The sequence below is a fragment of the Medicago sativa genome, chromosome 2 (assembly GCF_051527215.1).
Source record: "Medicago sativa cultivar Bolivia chromosome 2, Bolivia_mono, whole genome shotgun sequence".
NCBI lineage: Eukaryota > Viridiplantae > Streptophyta > Magnoliopsida > Fabales > Fabaceae > Medicago > Medicago sativa.
The window spans coordinates 32491871-32512441 of record NC_140750.1 but is presented as its reverse complement, the minus strand read 5'-3'; the positions used below and the strand labels follow the sequence as shown (position 1 = coordinate 32512441).

The 20571-nt window shown below is 37.1% G+C and overlaps 1 protein-coding gene across 1 annotated transcript; it reads left to right on the top strand.

Annotated features, from left to right (window-relative positions):
* Nucleotides 1–781: 781 nt before the first annotated feature.
* LOC146946315 (uncharacterized) lies at nt 782–9332 on the top strand. Its single transcript, XM_085748191.1, has 9 exons — nt 782–1183; nt 1247–1715; nt 1923–2103; nt 2174–2469; nt 2584–2911; nt 3057–3129; nt 8091–8219; nt 8946–8983; nt 9080–9332. Exons 1-9 carry the CDS (start codon nt 782–784, stop codon nt 9330–9332), a joined length of 2169 nt encoding a protein of 722 aa, XP_085604317.1.
* The last annotated feature ends 11239 nt before the right edge of the window (nt 9333–20571 follow it).

Genomic DNA, 20571 nt, shown 5'->3' with positions numbered 1-20571 from the left:
GTGATGACAAAATCCATTTGGGGAGATGTGCCGTTTGCATTTTCTTACAAACCGTCAGTGGGTGCCTCCGGCGGCTTGATCACGGTGTGGGATAGTTCTCGGGTAGCAGTATGGTCTTGTATGAGTTTGGCTCATGTTTTGGTTATTCAAGGTACTGTACTCCAGACATCAGAGGATTTTGTAATTATTAATGTGTATGCTCCATGTGATGCAATGGGTAAAATGGCGTTATGGGGGAGTTTGGTACCGCTTGTTAGTAATAATAGTGATGTTTGCTTATGTGTTTGTGGGGATTTTAACTCCGTTCGAAACAGTGAAGAGAAAAGAGGGAGGGGCTCGATTTTCAGACAGGTGGTAGCGGATCATTTTAATAAATTTATTGTAGATTGCTCATTGATTGATTTGCCTATTTGCGGACGTCTGTTTACTTGGTATCGCGGAGACGGAGTGTCGATGAGTAGATTGGACCGTTTTTCATTATCACATAGGTGGTGTGAAGTGTGGCCTAATTGTATTCAGGTTGCTTGTCAGCGGGGCCTTTCCGACCACGTTCCTTTGCTGTTATATGTTGATGAAGCAAATTGGGGACCTCGCCCGCTCCGTATGCTTAAATGTTGGGCAGATTTTCCTGGTTACAAAGAGTTTGTTCGGGAACAATGGGCGACTTTCAATGTTACCAGATGGGGCGGTTTTGTTCTTAAACAGAAGCTGAAAATGATGAAGTCTAGTTTGAAGGAGTGGCATTGTCGACATTCATAAAATTTAAATGGCAAATGGAGTAATGTTAACCCGTAGACGACAAAATAATATTAATTTGGTGTCGGTGAATGGTGTTAATGTTGAAGGCGTTCATAATATCAGGGTAGCGGTTTTTAATCACTTTTCTTCCCATTTTAAAAGAGTCGCAACAGTTCGGCCAAGTGTGGAAGTTCTACCATTTCACAAACTTTCTTATGGTGAGGCAGGTAATTTAACTAAACCATTTTCTCTTGAGGAGGTGAAGCAAGCGGTGTGGGAATGTGATAGTTTCAAGAGTCCGGGACCGGATGGTGTTAGTTTTGATTTTATTAAAAAAAATTGGGAGTTGGTGAAGGATGATTTTATGCAATTTTTAGTGGATTTTAATCGAAACGGCAAACTAACTAAAGGGGTAAATTCCACTTTTATCGCTTTGATTCTGAAGGTGAACAGTCCTCAACGCCTTAATGATTTCAGACCTATTTCCTTGGTGGGATGCTTGTATAAGGTGCTAGCAAAGGTTCTAGCTAACAGATTGAGAGGCGTCATTGGGAGTGTGGTATCCGACTCTCAGTCTGCTTTTATTAAAGGGAAACAAATTTTAGATGGAATTCTGATTGCCAATGAAGTTGTTGATGAAGCTAGACGTGCGCATAAAGATCTATTGATGTTCAAAGTTGATTTTGAAAAAGCATACGATTCGGTAGATCTAACATATTTGGATATGGTGATGGTAAACATGAACTTTCCAACCCTTTGGCGCAAATGGATTTCAGAATGTGTCGGGACAGCGAAGGCTGCGGTTTTGGTGAACGGTTGTCCGGCGGAGGAATTTTCTATTGAGAGGGGGCTTCGACAAGGGGATCCTCTTTCTCCTTTCTTATTTTTGTTGGCAGCTGAAGGGTTCAACGTTTTAATGCATCAGATGGTGGGGGCGGATTTGTTTAAGGGATATCAGGTTGGCCGAAGTGGTGAGGTGATTCTGACTCACCTCCAGTTTGCTGATGACACGTTAATCATTGGAGAAAAGAGTTGGATGAATGTCTGATCCATGCGGGCGGTGCTTATGTTGTTTGAGGAAGTCTCGGGGTTGAAGGTGCATTTTCATAAGAGTATGTTGACTGGTGTGAATATCTCTGACTCTTGGTTAGATACATCGACTTCTGTATTGAACTGTCGTAGATGGACTCTACCTTTTGTTTATTTGGGGTTACCTATTGGAGGAGACTCTCGCAAATTGCGTTTTTGGAAACATGTTGTTGATCGTATTGTGGCTCGTCTGTCTTCTTGGAATAACAAATATCTTTCTTTGGGTGGCCGACTGGTTCTTTTGAAATTTATCTTGTCCTCGCTTCCGGTTTACTTTCTTTCCTTTTTCAAAGCCCCTGCAGGTATTATCTCTTCTATTGAGTCTATTTTTAAAAAAAAAAAATTGGGGGGGTGGTGAGGATCATAGGAAAATTGCTTGGATTAATTGGAATTTAATTTGTTTACCAACGGAGGAATGGGAATTGGGGGTTAGGAGGATGGGAGCTTTTAATTTATCGTTGTTAGGAAAATGGTGTTGGAGGTTGTTGGTTGAGAAAGAGGGTTTGTGGTATCGAGTGTTAAAGGCTCGGTATGGTGAGGTCGGGGGGCAGATTAGGGAAGGGGATAGACATGCATCGACGTGGTGGAACATGATATGTAGAGTTCGTGAAGGAGTAGGTGAGGGAGTAGGAGGGTGGTTTGGTGAGAATGTTTGTAGGGTGGTTGGCAACGGGAGGGGTATCTTATTCTAGTATGATACTTGGATAGGGGATACTCCGATGCGGTTAAGGTTCCCTAGACTGTTCGAGTTGGCAGTGGAGAAGGAGTGTACGGTTGAGGAGATGAGGCGGGTGAGGTGGGACGGTAACGGTAGTGCGTGGGTTTGGAGACGTCATTTGTATGCTTGGGAGGAGGAGAGTGCGAGGGAGTGTAAAGCTCTTTTATGTAACATTATTTTGCAGGACTCTGTTCAGGATTCTTGGATGTGGATGCTAGATCTGGTTCAAGGGTACTCGGTGAAAGCCGCTTACCGCTTTATCACTGATTCAGACGCCATGGTTGATAGATCTCAGGTTGATGACGTGTGGTCCAAGTATATTCCGTCAAAGGTGTCTTTGTTGGGATGGCGGCTCCTTCACAATCGGTTTCCTACAAAAGATAATCTAGTTCAGCGGGGTATTATTATTCCAACAGATGGCATATGTGTGGCGGGTTGTAATGTCTCAAAATCGGTTACACATCTTTTTTTGCATTGTAATATTTTTGGTGCCTTGTGGTATAATGTGCAGACTTGGTTGGGTATTTATTCAGTTTCTCTTGTTGAGCTTCGATACCACTTCATTCAGTTTACTAGGATGTCAGGTTTGCCTAGAACCACTCATCTTTTCTTCACAGTTATTTGGTTTGCTACAATTTGGGTGACTTGGAAGGAGCGAAATAATCGTGTGTTTCAAAATACGACAGCAACATCATCCGCCCTCCTAGAGAAAGTTAAAAAGCATTCATTTTTATGGTTGAAATCCAAAAAGGCACCATTACCTTATTCTTATTATGACTGGTGGAAACATCCACTTTCATGTATGGGTGTGTTCTTGTAATTTGTTTCTTTGATGGCCCTTCATAGGGTATCTGACACTGTAACTTTGTAACTTTGGTTGTGTTTCTTTTTTGCACATCTTGTGTGATAGGAAACACATTTGAGCATTAATATATCATTTTGATTTGTTCAAAAAAAAAAGAAATTACTAAAGTAGAGTTGTTTTTAATACTAAAAAAAGTATAGTTGTTTTTAATACTCAACATATTTCTTCATGAAATAAAACAAAAATACGTAGTTTTTTTATTTTATTTATGATAATCTTTTCTAGAATAAAAAGAATCTACGTTTTTATTTGTTTTTCTTACTTATTTATCAATACTTTTTGATTAGAAATTACTAAAGTAGAGTTGTTTTTAATACTAAAAAAAGTATAATTGTTTTTAATACTCAACATATTTCTTTATGAAATAAAACAAAAATACGTAGAGTTTATTTTTATTTATGATAATCTTTTCTAGAATAAAAAGAATCTACGTTTTTTTTTTGTTTTTCCTACTTATTTATCAATACTTTTTTTTTATTAGAAATTACTAAAGTATAGTTGTTTTTAGTACTAAAAAAAGTATAGTTGTTTTTAATACGTAACTTATTTCTTCATGAAATAAAACAAAATTATGTAGAGTTATTTTTTATTTATGATAATCTTTTCTAGAATAAAAAAAATCTACGTTTTTTTTGTTTTTCTTACTTATTTATCAATACTTTTTTATTTCTGATAATCTTTTATAGAATATAAAAAAACTCTTACGTTTTTTTGTTTTTCTTACTTAGTTATCAATAAGATCAATAAACTTGTGTTACTGCTTTATGATTAAAAGGTATAGTAGTATAATTACTATACTACTATACTTTTTATTTTTACTTAAAACCAATATTCATGAATAATAAAGGATTACTCAAATAACCCTTTCCAAAGAAGTATTACTCAAAATCCAAAAAAGTATTACTCAAAAGTATTATCCCCAACCATTAGCATTGCAAACAAAGTATTATATACTCAAAAGCATTATCCCACAACCATTTCCAAACAAAGTATTATATAATTAGAAGGATTACTTATGAGTAAGAAATTAAAAAGTATTCCTGAAAGGTATTACCCATAAATACAGGATTTGCTATTTTAGCTTTTTAATTGTCTTACCAACCGGATTTTATAGAATATAAAAAATTCATAATTATTCAGCTCAGAGGAAAAAATTCATAATTATTCAGTTAGGATTGATCTTGGATTGGTTGTCTTGTGTTTCTAATAAGTTGTTTTATAGTTGGCATGGTGAGTCATATATATATATTAGAAACACAAGACAACCAATCCAAAATGTAACAAAATCTCCCGCTCTTCGGGGATGACCTCAGCGCCGAGGAACATGTACTAGGGTGTATGTGCGACTCGTTTAGATCATAGACTAAAATATAAAAATCTAGTCTTTTTTTTTTGAAAAACCACATCGTCGTTTTCCCTTTCACTCAAACCCAACCACAATTCATCACGATGTAGATCCAATTGGTGGTTGTGCGACGAGGCGCGGCCTCCGCATCACCTCACCTCTAGCACCCCTTATCCTATTCGGTAATTCGTCGTCTCAGATCAAGCACAGTTTTGGTTCAGGCTTGCTGTGGTGAGTGGCAGCGTCGTCGCTGGTGACTTTGGAAGGTTTTTGCAACACAAATCGTGGTGGGTTTTCATAGTGTGTTCCTGATGGCTGGTTTTTGGAGGTAATGGTTTGCTATTCGTGGTGGCTTTCGGGGAGGTTTTTATCGGTGGTGGTGGAGGTGTTAGTGGTGGTTTATGGCAGTGGATGTGAATCTGGATATAAATCTGTAACCATATTCGGATATGGATCTGCATTGTTTTTTGAATTGGCGACCAAGGGAGACGTTTTGGTTGGTGATATCAGAGTGGTGGTGTTGTTAATGTACTATTGTTTTTTGTGAAGTTTCCAATGGAGGTGATGTAGGGAGTGGTGATACTGTCTTGGGTGATGTCCAAGTGGTGGTGATGCAGTCTGTGTGTGGTGATCTTCAGATCTAGGGTCATGGTTTATTGAGTTGATGGTGATTTTGGTGGTTGTTGGTGATGGGTATCACAAGTGGCAGTGTTTGCTGTTGAGTTGGAAGGCGAAATGTTCACTGTCTCTTTCTTGTGTGGTGGTGAGTTCGAGGGTGTGGTGATGATGATGATGAGCAGCTTGTGGGTTGTGTTGTGTTGGGGGTTTTGTGATTTTCTTCCTTTCGGGTGTTGAGTTTGCGGCTGTTAGAAAAACACAAGTTGTTTGGTGTTTTTGTGTGGTGGTTGTTTCCTTCCGATCCAGATCTATGTGAAGGAGGTGATGGTGGTGTGAGGTGGTGATGTCGGCCATATTTTTGTGGTGTGAGGAGGTATCGGTGGGTCTTCAACAGCTGGGTTCAATCAGAACCTTCTCGTCCGGTTCTGTAACACCCATACTAAACGTATCTAGAAAGTTTAGCATGCGCATTAACTTGATACTGGATACATTAAAAGATTTACAACAATAAAACTTCGAATGAATATTATATACAACAATATGTGTTCGTACAATATCAATACAACGCAACTCGTCTAATACATAGTAAGAATATCCTTAGATCCATGACATCCTGCAGCGGTACGAATGAACTCTTGCTAAAATATCCATCCAGCTACAAGCTTGTAATACCATCCTGTTTATCTGAAACAAATAAGGATTGAGATGAGACATAATGTCTCAGTAAGTTCTACCTAATCCTAAGCTATAGGTAACCTCGAGGGAAACCTATGGTCACCACGTGTCTACAATACAACCTGATGGTTGATTATACGTGTGTGGGTCATGCTTGCCTAGATATTCGTGCATACTAGATCCGTCGTAGGTTCTTCTTAAGTTTTCATAAAGGTCTTGCTTACATCATACGTGTCATGGCTATCAAGGGATCCTAGGACCGCTAACTCAAGATACGCTAAACGCATCGAGATTTAACATGCTTATTCATGACACGATCCTAAATCGGACGATTAGGGAAACCTAAGATCGTCGTCGGTATAGCTTCATAGCTTGCTCTATGCATAACTCATACATGTCTAACCTCATATCATAATCATGTTCATATTGTATCACACATAGTCATATTCATTCATTCATTCATTAGGTTAGATGTTAGCGTTGAACAAACAATCATTATCTTGATTCATTTTACGGAGAGCCCCGGGTGGAGTAACCCCGAGTACAATCCCATACATGACCGATGAAAACCTAGTTAAGGTACATCGGACTCCCTCAGTGACGTGCGGGCCCCCTTGCGGAGCTTATCCCGTTCCCACGACACCTACACCTTACATACTCATTTACCGCGGATCCTTGATCGATCCGATTTACGGTAAACTACACATACATCATAGTCCTGGTCATGCATACATGAAAGGTTAAACCTATATATACTTGCTCATTTACCACGAGTCCGTGATCTACCCGTTTAGCAGTAAACTTCCAACATAGACATACTCATTCATAGTGAAGGGATTAGCTTATCTATTCACGGCTTAACATGCTTGCATGGTCATTCTAGTTCATGTGCGACGAGAATACACTAATCACTTTGCGTCTTATCATACATAGGACTCATGCTTAGCATTCTAGTTCTCGACAAGCTATGTCGAGGATCTACATTCATTCCCTTTCTTAGTTTATCACTATCCGGACATATTGCATATCATATCACTCTTGCGTATCATTTATCAACAACCATTGTTAATGATTTTCCATGCCTTTCCCTTGTTTAGAATTGTACTTTAGTCACTTGGAATTGAGGGGTTCATAATTCAATAAAAGATTGCAAGAAACGGGCCTCGAACGACATTTCTAGACCACATGAAAATTTTATAAAAATGTTGTGCTGAGGCTGCACGTTTAAGCGTGCTCCCAAGTGTGCTAGTACGCTTAAGTGAACTTGTAAGCGTGCAAAGTCTGTAGTTACAACATTTTGCACGCTTAAGCGAGCATTCATTAGACCAGAAGTGCAGAAATCGTATTTTTGACATAAAAACCTCAATTTCAAGTGTTCTAATGTATCCTAATCATCCAAAACATCATAAAAACAATCTATATTATATGCATTGCAACAATTAACAACATTTGATCATAAATGGTACAAAGGGGTTTCTATAACCCTATTTTCATAAACTAACATAATCATGTTTTCTCACAAGAAATTACTCAACCCAAAGGTAGGATAATCTATCTAAGAACTCACCTTAACATAATTCTTGCAATAACAATCTTTTCTCTTCAAGTTCCACTCTACACCAAACCCTAACTTGAACAAGGAGAGAAGAATTGAAGCTCAAGCATAAATCCAAAGTTACTAGTTGCTTCTTGCACAATAGATCATCAAACTTCATGCTTGATCTCTCAAAGGAACTATGTTTGGAAGATTGATGAGTTAGAGAGGGAAGGAGGGCGCCACTTCTTAGAGAGAAGGAAGAGAGAGTTCCAAAATCTTTAACCTAGAGAGAGAAACAACATGAATAATGAAGATATTTTGACTCCAACATGCTTAAATACTCCCTCGATGCAAATACCAAAATGTCCTTCATCTTAAATGTGTTTGCACCGACTCTGATGATTAACTCGTGTTTAACTGACACCACATCATAAAACATTCATCGCTATAAAAGGATCTCACAAACATTGTCCTCTGATTCGTTCAACTGTTAATATTCCATTAGCTGACAAGTGGGATATTACAGGTTCGACTCTGTTTATCTGGTGGTTTGTCAATGTGGATCAATGGTGTTGCTGGTGTGAAGGTGGATTTTGTTCTTGCGCTAGTTGTTGTTGTTGTAGTTGCTGCAAAGGTGGATTCATTACGGTGTCATCGATTGTTGTTTTGGCGAAGGTGGTTGTTGTTGTTTCAATCGTTATAGTTACCGGTTGTTTTTCAAAGGTTGTTGGTTGTTGTGTTTGGGGTTGTGTGCGAGCAGAATGTAGGTGGTAGAAGTTGTTTTGTGGCAGCTTGTGACATTGGTTGAGTTTTTTTTTTTTTACTGTATGTTGGGTGAGGGTTTTGGTACAACTTTTGTTTTTCTTTGTATGTTGCTACTTGAAAACTCCTAGTCTAGCATTCCTTGTGCTGGTTAGGATCCATTGTGATTTTAATAATTCTATTTTGGCTTCTTCAAAAAGGAAAATTATATATATATATATATAATTCTATTGTGTAACAAATTTATGGTTTCGATTAGTGCAAACCGAATCACCTTAATTTGTAATTTAAGATGATAAATACTTTCCCATTTGTAACAAATAGTTATCCATATTGGCAACGAATCACCCACTTGTTGTTGAACATATGCATTAATTGAGTCATATGTTCATGCATTCATGATGTTGGTGTCGGATTGTATATCCATATTGGCAACGACCGGATTTTATATCCATATTGGCGACGACGAATACTTTGTATTCATATTGGCGACTAATAACATGCAAAATACATTGTCTAAATAGTTTAATTTTTATTTATTTTAGGGTCGTTTATTGTGTTTTGCATTTCTTCTGGCTAGTATTTTGTTGTGTTTCAGGTAACGAGGGTGTCAAAAGTAAAAGAGTCAAGAAGGAGGTGAAAAGAGTACCTTGACAGAACGCGTTCAGCAACAAAAGCTTCCTAGTTTTCCTGCAAAAAAAAATCAGATTTTATCCCAATCATCTTAGGCAGACCTTTCCTAGCAACGGCTGATGCCATCATAGATGTAAAGAAAGGAAAACTTACCTTTGAGGTCGGGGATGAAAAGATCGATTTTATCTTGTCTAAATTCATGAAAAATTCATCCATTAACGACGCGGCTTGCTTAGTTGATATAATTGATGAATGCATTAAGGAGCATGCGTCAAGACCACCTCCCACTAAGGGAATGGACGTGAAACTGAGGGAGATGAGGCAAGTCCCCATCAAGAAGAATTGGATGTAAATCCGGTTTATCAAAATGAATGCCTCAAGAGCATCCGAAAGTCGAAATGAAAGAGCTACCTAAAAACCTTAGGTCTGAATTTCTAGGGCCTAACCAACCAGTCATTGTGAGTGCCGATTTAGGAGATATTGAAACTGAGAAACTGCTTGTTGTGCTAAGAAAATACCCGAAAGCAATAGGGTACCCAATTGATGACCTTACAAGTATTATCCCTTCAATTTGTATGCATAAAATTCTACTCGAAGAGGACTACAAAGCCTCTAGAGAACATCAAAGAAGGCTGAACTCAAACATGAGTGAGGTTGTTAAAAAAGAAGTACTGAAGCTTCTGGATGCAGGTGTGATATACCCCATCTCGGACAGCAAGTGGGTGAGTCCAGTTCATGTAGTACCAAAGAAATGAGGGATGACAGTGGTGAAAAATGAAAAGGGAGAGTATGTGGCCACACGTACAACCACTAGATGGCGTATGTGTATAGACTATAGAAAACTGAATAAAGCCACAAGGAAAGACGAAGAAAAGACGACCTTCACATGCCCTTATGGAACGTTTGCCTATCAGCGAATGCATTTCGGGCTATGCAATGCGCCCGCCACCTTTCAGAGATGTATGATGGAAATCTTTGGAGATTTCCTAGAGGACATTATGGAAGTCTTCATGGATGACTTCTCAGTATGCGAGCCAAACTTTGAGGGTTGTCTGAGCAATTTGGAGAAAGTTCTGGAAAGATGTCTAAAAGTCAACCTAGTGCTTAACTGGGAAAAATGCCATTTCATGGTAAAGGAATGCATAGTCCTCGGACACGTAGTGTCGAAACGAGGAATAGAGGTTGACAGAGCAAAGATCGAAGTGATTGAGAGGCTAACACCTCTCACCACGGTGAAAGAGGTCCGAAGTTTTCTAGGTCATGCTGGTTTTTACCGGCGTTTCATTAAAGACTTCTCTAAGATAATCAAGCCTCTAATAGGATTTTTCATAAAGGACGTAGAGTTCATCTTTGATGAACAATGCCTTGAGTCCTTCCACAAGCTCAAGCAAGCACTAATCTCCGCACCTATAATGCAACCTCTAGATTGGAGTATTCCCTTTGAAATTATGTGCAATGCGAGCGACTATGCAGTAGGTGTTGTCTTGGGATAGCGGAAGGATAAAAAGATTCATGCAATCTATTATGCCATCGGAACCTTAGATGAAGCTCAAATAAATTAAGCTACTACTGAGAAAGAGCTTCTGGCCATTGTCTATACTATTGACAAATTTCGATCTTACTTGGTAGGTTCGAAAATTATAGTCTACACTGACCATGCCGCCATAAGGTATCTGCTAAACAAGAAAGACGCAAAGCCCAGGTTGATTCGATGGATTCTGCTAGTACAAGAGTTTAATATTGAAATCCGTGATAAAAAAGGAACAGATAATGTGGTAGCAGACCATTGTCTAGGTTGAGTGACCTCAAGCGAGAGGAGTTACCTTTGGATGACTCTTTCCATGATGATAGGCTGATAACGTCCGTAAAGACTGTAGCACCCTGGTATGCCGACTTCGTCAACTACCTTGCCGTTGCGGTCTTACCCCCTGACATGGACTATCAGCGGAAGAAAAAGTTCTTCAATGATCTAAAGCTATACTGCTGGGATGAGCCCCCTCCTTTTTAAGCCAGGGGCAGACGGTATCTTCCGTCGTTGCATTTCAGAGGAAGAGGTCAAGAGTGTCCTTACTCATTGCCATGCGTCCCCTCATGGTGGGTACGCCAGGACATCCAAAACGGCCTACAAGATCCTCCAAGCAGGACTCTACTGGCCTAATATCTTTAAGGATGTCCACGTGTTCGTTGCGAGGTGTGACCAGTGCCAACGCGCCGGGAACATCTCCAAAAGGCATGAGATGCCAATTAAGAACATCCTAGAGGTCGAAATCTTCGACGTGTGGGGCATTGACTTCATGGGACCCTTCCCGTCCTCCATGGGAAACCAATACATATTATGTTTATTTTTTTTAAGAAATAAAAAGATCAGTCAGAGTTGGCAAGGATAGGCGGCATGTCCCAAAGGCAAGAGAGAAAAAAAAATTGGCAAGTATAAATGGATGATCCAGCATGTAACACCCATACCAGACGTATCTAGAAAGTCTAGCACGCGCGTTAATATTAGTACTGGATACATTAAAATTTACAACATAAAAACTTCGAATGAATTTATATATAACAAAACACGTTCATACAATATCAACACATCATATCTTGTCTAATTGAAATTAAATACATCATTGAGATCCATATTCTTCATGCTTCAGGTACGAACGAGCTCTTGCTGAAAATCCATCCGGCTACTAGCTTGATAATCCAACCTGGTTATCTGAAACAAATAAGGATTGGGATGAGACATAATGTCTCAGTGAGTTCCCCTAAATCCTAGGCTATAGGCAACCTCAAGGGGAAACCTACGGTCACCACGTGTCTACATTACAACCTGACGGTTGATTATACGTGTGTGGGGACTTGCATACTTAGACGGTAGTGCATACTAGAGCCGTCATAATCTTATCTTAACTTGTTATAGGTTTCACTTCCTATACGTGTCATGGCGGTCGAGGGGGAAACTAAAACCGCATTGCCAAGAATACACTCTATGTATCGAGGCCTAAACATAACATAATCATGGCACGATTCTAAACTGGACGATTAGGGGAAACCTAAGAACGTCATCGGTATCATGTTCATATATTGCTCTATACATAACTTGTACTTGTCTTAAAGCATCTAATGCTCTTATCTTATACATAATCGTACATGAGTTCCTACGTGATCATAATCATAGTCGTGCATGGAATCATAATCATAACATACATAAACGTACTTAAGTTCATTCATTAGGTTAGCGTTGAACAAACAATATTATCTTGATTCATTTTACGGATAGTCCCGGGTGGAGTAACCCCGAGATCAATCCCATACATGACCGATGTACGTACATCGGACTCCCTCGGTGTCGTGCGGGTCCCTTGCGGCTTGAACCGTTCCCCTTAGGTCGAGAACCTCCCGTATCCCCCTGGCGTGGATAACAAGAGACACGAACACCTACGTCTTGTTTACTCGGTGACATGCGGGTCCCTTACGGCTTGAATCGTTCTCATTACGAGAACCCCTTGTATCCCCCTGATGTGGATAGCAAGAGACATGCCACCTACACTTATTAATCATGGTCTTGTCGTGCATATAAGTTAAACATAATCATACATACATGTTTACCTCGGAACCTTAATCGATCCGATTAATGGTAACTTATACTTGTTCATACTTAACATGGTGGAGAGAATAGCTTATCAATCCACAACTTACATACTAGCTAAGTCATTCTAGCTCATGTGCGAAGAGATTATCATTCGCGTCTTACTTACTTATGTATTCATAATCCTATACTTAACATACTTAGTGATTCATGCTATCTTGCTAATTCTCAACAACTATGTTGAGGCTCTACATTCATGCCCTTCTTAATTCATAGCTACCCGAGTAATATCGGCTTAAACTCTCTTGATTCACTCTTGCCATTCATGTTAAGATTGCCATGCTTTTCATTTCAAGAATCGTTTGATGTTATGTGCATTGCCTAGATGTTGTTTTAGGGTTATAAAGTTGTAAAACGATGAAAGAAAAGCTTCAGAATGCACCACGGACCCTGAACTGGGCCAACAGGCCAAAGCAAGTTGGCCAAGTCCAGAGAGCTGCGCTAATAGCTCAGCTGGGGCGTGGCTCATCCTGTGAATTTCGCTATTAGCGTAGATTTCGCTAATAGCGTAGCTCTTCGGGTCTGAGGTACAAAATTTCCAGTTTTGACCCAAAACTTGTTCAGTTTGATCCTGCAATGCACCATAATCATCCAGCAACATATATATACATTTATAAACATATTTCATGGCAAACTAACAAGTAATTGACAAGAATTGATCAAGAGAACATTAGGGTCCTAAATCCCTCATAAACATAAATCAATCCTTTCTAACATGAATTTACACAACCAAAGGTAGGTAAACTATCTATGGAACTCACCTAACATGTTCCTTGCAATTTCCAAGCATCAACCCTAGCTTTGATCCATTCTTGATCTTTACCCTTTTCACCAAACCATGCTTTAATCCTTTCCTTTATGTGTTTCTTGCTTGCTAAGCTGCCTTAATCCATGCTTGATCATGCTTTGGAAGAAGTTTGGATGACTTAGAGAGGAGAGGGAGGGCGTGGCTAGAGAGAAGGAGGAGAGAAATTATTTCTCTCAAAACCTAGAGAGAGAAAGTGAAAGGGAAAATGAATATTTTGTGACCAAACATGCTTATATACTCCCTTGTGCGTAAATACTTATATGCCCTTCGTCTCAGTCGTGTTTACCTGACACTGATACATAAGTCCATACTTGAGTGATATTACATAATAGTGCCGTCAGTCGTACTTAACACTCTTCCTCATAAGCACTTTCCATATACCTTAGTCCCCTGATACATTTAACAGATAAAGTTTCCATTAGCTGACGAGCGGGATGTTACAAACCATGACCCAGACGATGATTGATCTGCTAGGTAGTGTCTTTCCTTTTCTTTTATTTCTATTTTTCTTTATTTCCATTGAGGTCAATGTCAGTTATAAGTGTGGGGGAGGAATTTCCCACCTTATCAGTCTAGTCCTTGATTATATAGTCAATAAATGTGTTTTTTTTTTTTTTTGCTTTGTTGTCTAATTCTCCCATTTTATGAACCAATAAAATTTCAAAAAAATTAAAAAATAAATAACAAAAAAAAAAGGCTGAGCTCGATGATGACTTTGTGTATGTAAACACCCTTTCCCTTTTTATGTCTCACTAAACTCATCATGTTTCAATGTGAAATTATCTCTTTGAGAAAATCACAAAGTTGCAGATCTTTGAGCAAGTGTGTAGGTAGGTATTTTAAGGAACACGTTCTAAATTCAATGGTAAACTAACCCTCAAAAATTTCAAAGTAAAAGTAGTATAAGTTAGTGTGGGGAACAAAAAGGTCAAAATAAGGTGACCAAGTGCCCAAAACTGGTTGGTCACCAAGAAATCAAATAAATGACCAAGTGCCTGAAACTGGTTGGTCATCAAGGGGTCAGAGCAAAAATATATATAAGGGGCATCATTAATCATTATAAATCTATTTCTTCATCTAACATAATATTCTAGCATCATAACATCATTATAATCATAAAATCAAGAATACTTCAAATTAACTTTGTTAAATCATTACATGCAATTTTTGGGGTGTTATAGTCGAAGTCCTCAATAGTACCACAACCTCCTACAAAGAGCTGATCTAGATTATGAAAAAATCTAAATAATTGTAAAACTTAATAGCTCTTTTAGTCCCCTAATAGTATTCCAACGGATACATGGTTTTTCTTCCACAATCCATTTTGGAGTTTATTTCTTAAGTTGTATCATATTCATTTGTGATGTAGAGTTACGTTTAATGACGTGGCATAATAGCAAATTAGGACTTCAAAAAGCAAACTTAAGTTTCATTCATCAAATGTATTTTTTTTTTTTTTGTGATTTGTTGTTTTTGGTTCAAATCAACGATGTCATATCATTAAAATTAATTTTATATCATTAATAAATATAATAATCATAAAAAACAAAGGCATAAACTGAATCGTGGGAAAAATTCCCAGACTTGTGAAACAGACTTATTAGAATTGGAGGCTATAATTTCGATGATTAATTTACCTATTCATTCAACTTAGATTCTTTGAATTTGTTACGAGAGTAATCACATGTTGATGTTAAAATATCCATCATTTTTATATATGAGATTGAAATTTGTTTAGCATTATATGTGTCATGGTCGGTCATTGCTGACCGTTCATAGAATTCCTGCACTTGTTTTGCATTTTAGTCGGGATTCTACGACGGTCAGCAGACGCCTTTGATATCAAAACAACACAACAAAATGCAGTTCGTAATGTTTCGGATTTTAGAATCCGAAAAATGCTAACAATCTAATTAAGATTATATTAAATGAACCAAGAGTATTTTTGGAAATTTTTAGGGCGCGAGAATAGCATAGCGTGAGAAAAGTAAAAGCCAATTTGCATTGCATATGAAATTTGTAAATTGTAGACAAATTCAAAATCAAATTGGATCATTTCTTTCCTCTCATTCTTTCTCCTTTCAAAATTTGTTTCTACCTCTCTTTTTCTTCTCTTTTTATTTTTTCCCCTCTTAATCTTTTCGCTACAAGAAAAATGAAGATAAAAAATTTCTATATGAAACCAACTTCAGTATTCAAAACTTCTAATGGAAAAGCATGGTCATATAACTCCATTATCAAATTTCTGTCATTGATATATTAGTCTAGTCAAAGTCCCCTCTAGAAACTCCCCTCTTAAATTATCGTTTTTTTTTACAAAAGCCTTTATAAAGTTTAGTTTCTATAAAATAATTTGTCACCATGGGAGCATATAACTTATAGAAACTAAACTTTATAATTTATAGAAACTAAACCTTATAAATTTCTGCTATATAACTTTATAAAACCAAATATTTTCTATGGTGGAAGCATCTATTAATTTTCTCACCATGGGAAATGTTCACTTCTACCATTGATATATTAGTTCAATATTGAATGGCTTAGATTCCATTTCTGCCATATAACTTTAGATTCCATGATTGTATCATTTGTGCCAATTAAAGAATTTGTACCTTTTGCATCAGTTTCTATGTTTCATTTGCAATTATTTATTAATATCACTCAATTTTATTGTAGGATTTGTTCCTATCGAATATTTTTGGATCAAACAAATTATTTTATGCAATATTTTTAGTTTTGCAAAGTTTTTTTTTTTTACAAAAACCTTTATAAAGTTTAGTTTCTATAAAATAATTTGTATTTATTTTTTATAAAAAAATAAATATATTTTGAATCTCTTCTATTAAAATATCGAAACAAAAAATAGATAATGATAAAGATTTCTATAAGGATTAAATCAAAATATTTATATTTTATTGAGGCTATTGGAAGAAGATAAGGTTTTTTTAGCACATCGTAAGATTCTTTTTAGGGATGGGTATAATTTAGTTCGGGATAAAAACTGAACCGAATTGAACTCTTTATTAAATTTAAAATAATTGAACTGGACCAAACAATTTGCATTTTGAACCGAACTGAATTGAAGTGTTGTTATTAGTACCGTTGAAAAAAAAATAAAAAACTAAACAAAATCGAATTTTAGCTACCGAACTAAACTGAACTGTTTCGAATCGAACTGAACTGTTTTGAATCGAACCGAATTGTTTCAGTTCAGTTTCAAAATTGTTAGTAATAGTTCAGCTTTTTTTTTTTTTGTTTGGTTCGGTTTGGTTCAGTAGTTCGGTTCCATTTTTTTGCTCACCCATAGTAAAGTTGTCTTTGATATAAACGTCAAATTCTATGATAGAATATTTTCAAACACTCCGATATCGTGGAGTATTATCCGATACATATTATATATAATCGTTTTATACAACCTCTAAAAAAAATCATTTTATACCATAACAAATTTTTATATTTATTTATTTTAAATTGAATTTAAATTCTAAATTAACCTTTCCTACAAGATATTGATACCAGACAATATTCTAGAGTATTAAAAAAATTTGAAAATTATACAATAAAACAAAATTATATCGTCATAGTCGTATATAATATAATTGAACAAAGAAGGACAACCGTACAAGTAGACAGTAGTACCCCTCCTCTTTCAAAAAAAGTAGTACCCCTCCTATTCTGTTTCAACAAAAGGATAGTATCTCTCGTGAATCTAAACCATTCAATATATAAATAATATATCAAGGGTGGGATTTAGCTTTTCCCATCATGGGAAAATTAGATGGCTTTCCCAACATAAACGCCACCTATCACGTATACATAAAAAATTGGTTTGTATTTTTTATATTGAAAGAAAAAAAGACTCAAAGTAGAATTAAAATTGATTTGAAATTTGATTAAGAAAGAAAATAAAAAGAACGGTCACTTGATTGAAAATGAAGGTTTATTATGAAAATATTTTTGTGATTTTTCGTTATTTGCATGTTTTTGTTGTTTTTGAATAATAAAAGAAAACTAAAAATATACTAACGTAGCAATTAAATAAAAGCGTGAGAATTTTGTAGTGATGTTGGATCACCACAAAATCTCTTAATCTATCCTTCTTTTTTTTTTTGCATTTTTTCAATATATATAAAGCAATAAAGAAATAAAAGGACATATGCACGCACACTTTTCTCATTTATGATTTACATTTGACCTAAATACATTCTAATTGCTATGCAAGACAAAAAATAAATGACAAAAATTAAAAATGCATGGGATGATTATCAATAATTAAAATGAAATGCAAAAATAAAATAAAATGAACGAATGAAAAATGCATGAGAATAACAAAGCAAAATAAAAATAAAAGCAGGGGCGTGCAGATGATAAAAAGGGGGTGCAGAAAATAAAACAAACACTGATTGGGCCAAGGGTGTAGGTTAGGGGCGCTTGGGCCTGCTGATTGAATCTAGGCCGCGTGATTAAAATCTTACGGCCATGATTTGATCATGGAGAGAAGCATCTATGGCCTTTAGATTGAAATCAAGGGGACGCTGGGGCGTAAAATAACCTTTGCACGCTCACTTTCTTTCATTTCTGCATTTTGTTTCTCTCTCTTCAATTCTCATCTCCCTCTTCCCTCTTATTCTCGCTTCTTCTTCTTCTTTTTTTAATTTTTTTTTTTTTGATTGTGATTTGGGATGTGCGATTTTGTGGGTTTGAGTGTGGTTGTGTTGTTTTTCTTCTGGATTGTACGTGTGATTCCCAAAAACTGGTTTTTTTTTTCTCTGATGTGTTCCATCCCTTTTATTAAAATTCAAGTTCTCATTTTAGGCAACAAATTAAACCTGATTAATTAAACAAAATGGACCCTGGGCGAAAGATATAGGACACTTTGACTATTATTAGTTAAAAACAACATAAAATTAAAAACATAAAAAGAAATGATTAAAATAAAAAAATAAAAAGACTAATTAAATAAAATTAAAAAATTAAAATTAAAAGAGAATTAATAAAAGTTGGAAATTTAAAAGATAAAAGTAATAAAAAATAAAAATTAAAGAGAGAAGAGGGCCCAACTCGGAACCAAACATGAGGTATTTTAAAATATCTCTCTGCCGACTATTCAAGAACAAACAGTGTATGAATGTAGGACCTTAGATCAAAAATTGGGGTATGACAGTATAAAATTGATAATTGATCTAAGTAATTTTGATAAAAACTGATCTAATTCATTGAGTTGGATTTTACTATTGTGTTTGGATCAAATAGTTTCAATTCCTATACACTTCATCAGTTGCATATACATTGCGTTTTTGTTTGGTAGTTTGTTATATATCATTATAGGTTTGGATTTGAAATTGTCAAGAACTATTAATATTTGATTGTAATAAGATTTATATTGTGAATCTCTCAATTCTATATTGAATCTTATTAGCACATAGTTTTAGCTTTTTGTAATTGTGGAGGAAATGGATAAAAGAATGTGTGTCAACAGCTACTGCCTCAATTTTAGTTAATGGCAGCCCTGCGGATCAGTTCCCTTTGCAACGGGGCTTGCGTCAAGGGGATCCTCTCTCCCCTTTTTTGTTTCTTCTAGCAGCCGAGGGTTAGAATGTTATGATGACTTCGGCGGTGAGTAATAATTTGTTCACAGGGTACTCGGTTGGAACCTCCAATTCGGTGAGTGTGTCTCATTTGCAATTTGCAGATGATACACTGATACTTGGTACAAAGAGTTGGGCTAATGAGCATTCCCTGCGTGCGGTGTTGACTTTGTTTGCGGACATGTCAGGTTTAGAGGTCAATTTTAATAAAAGTATGCTGGTTGGTATCAATATTGCAGAGTCTAGGCTGACTGAGGCGGCCTCTATTTTAAATTGTAAAGTGGGAAAGGTTCCTTTCTTATATCTGGGCCTCTCTATTGGAGGTGATCCTCGGAGGTTAGCGTTTTGGAATCCTGTGTTGAACTCCATTAAGTCTAGATTGGCGGGGTGGCAGAGTCGTTTTATCTCTTTCGGGGGGTCGATTGGTTCTTCTAAAGTCTGTCTTGACCTCACTGCATGTCTATGCTATTTCCTTCTTCAAAGCTCCGTCAGGTATCATCTCTATCATTGAATCTATTTTTAATAAAAAAAATAGGGGAGGGAGTGAGGAGAATAGGAAAATTTCCTGGATTGCTTGGAGCTCTGTGTGTTTACGAAAGGAGTATGGAGGGTTGGGGGTGAGGCAGATAAGGGAGTTTAATAGAGCCTTAGTAGGTAAATGGTGCTGGCGGATGTTGGTGGATAGAGAAGGGTTTCGGTATAGGGTGTTGGCGGTGCGGTATGGTGAGGAGGCAGGGTGGTTGGAGGTTGGGGGCCGAAGTGGTTCTTTTTGGTGGCAGGAGTTAGTGAAGATTAGGGATGGGATTGGAGATGCAGATGGAGGTTGGTTTGCAGAGAGGGTGTCGAAAAGAGTAGGGGATGGATCTCAGACTTTCTTTTGGTTTGATAGGTGGGTAGGCGATGTTCCTTTATGTAAACGGTTTAGTCGTTTATTTGATTTAGCGACTAATAAGTTGTGCACGGTGGCGGATATGTGTGGTCTTGGTTGGGAGGTTGGAGGTGAGGCGTGGAGTTGGAGGAGGAGATTGTGGGCGTGGGAGGAGGAGTTGGTAGTGGAGTGTAGTAATTTTGTTAATATTGTTGTTTTGCAGACTAATGTTCTTGATAGGTGGAAATGGGACCTAGACATTAGTGAGGGTTACACAGTGAGCGGGGCTTACCACATTGTGACAGCTCAAACCGATCCGCCAGATGTGGGAATAAATAATCTTATTTGGCATAATCAGGTTCCTCTGAAGGTATCCATTTTTGTTTGGCGTTTGCTGAGGAACAGGTTGCCAACAAAGCTTAATCTTGTTAGGCGAGGCATGCTTGCTGCCGAGGCAGCTAGTTGTATATCAGGTTGTGGTAATGACAAATCGGCATCTCATTTATTTCTGCACTGTCACACTTTGGGATCATTATGGCAGAAAGTTAGGTATTGGATCGGTGTTTCAGGCGTCGAGCCCTTTGACATATGTGATCACTTCTTTCAGTTCACTCATTATACATGATCCTCGAAGAAGCGGACATCATTTCTCCAGCTCATATGGTTACTTTGTGTCTGGATGGTTTG

Excerpts from the sequence above, each read along its gene's own strand:
- LOC146946315 (XM_085748191.1), top strand. The coding sequence starts at position 782 with ATGTTAACCCGTAGACGACAAAATAATATTAATTTGGTGTCGGTGAAT. Across the intron at positions 1,184-1,246 it reads TTATCGCTTTGATTCTGAAG|GTGCTAGCAAAGGTTCTAGC; the intron begins GTGAACAGTCCT and ends TGCTTGTATAAG. Across the intron at positions 2,912-3,056 it reads TGGCGGCTCCTTCACAATCG|ACTTGGTTGGGTATTTATTC; the intron begins GTTTCCTACAAA and ends TATAATGTGCAG.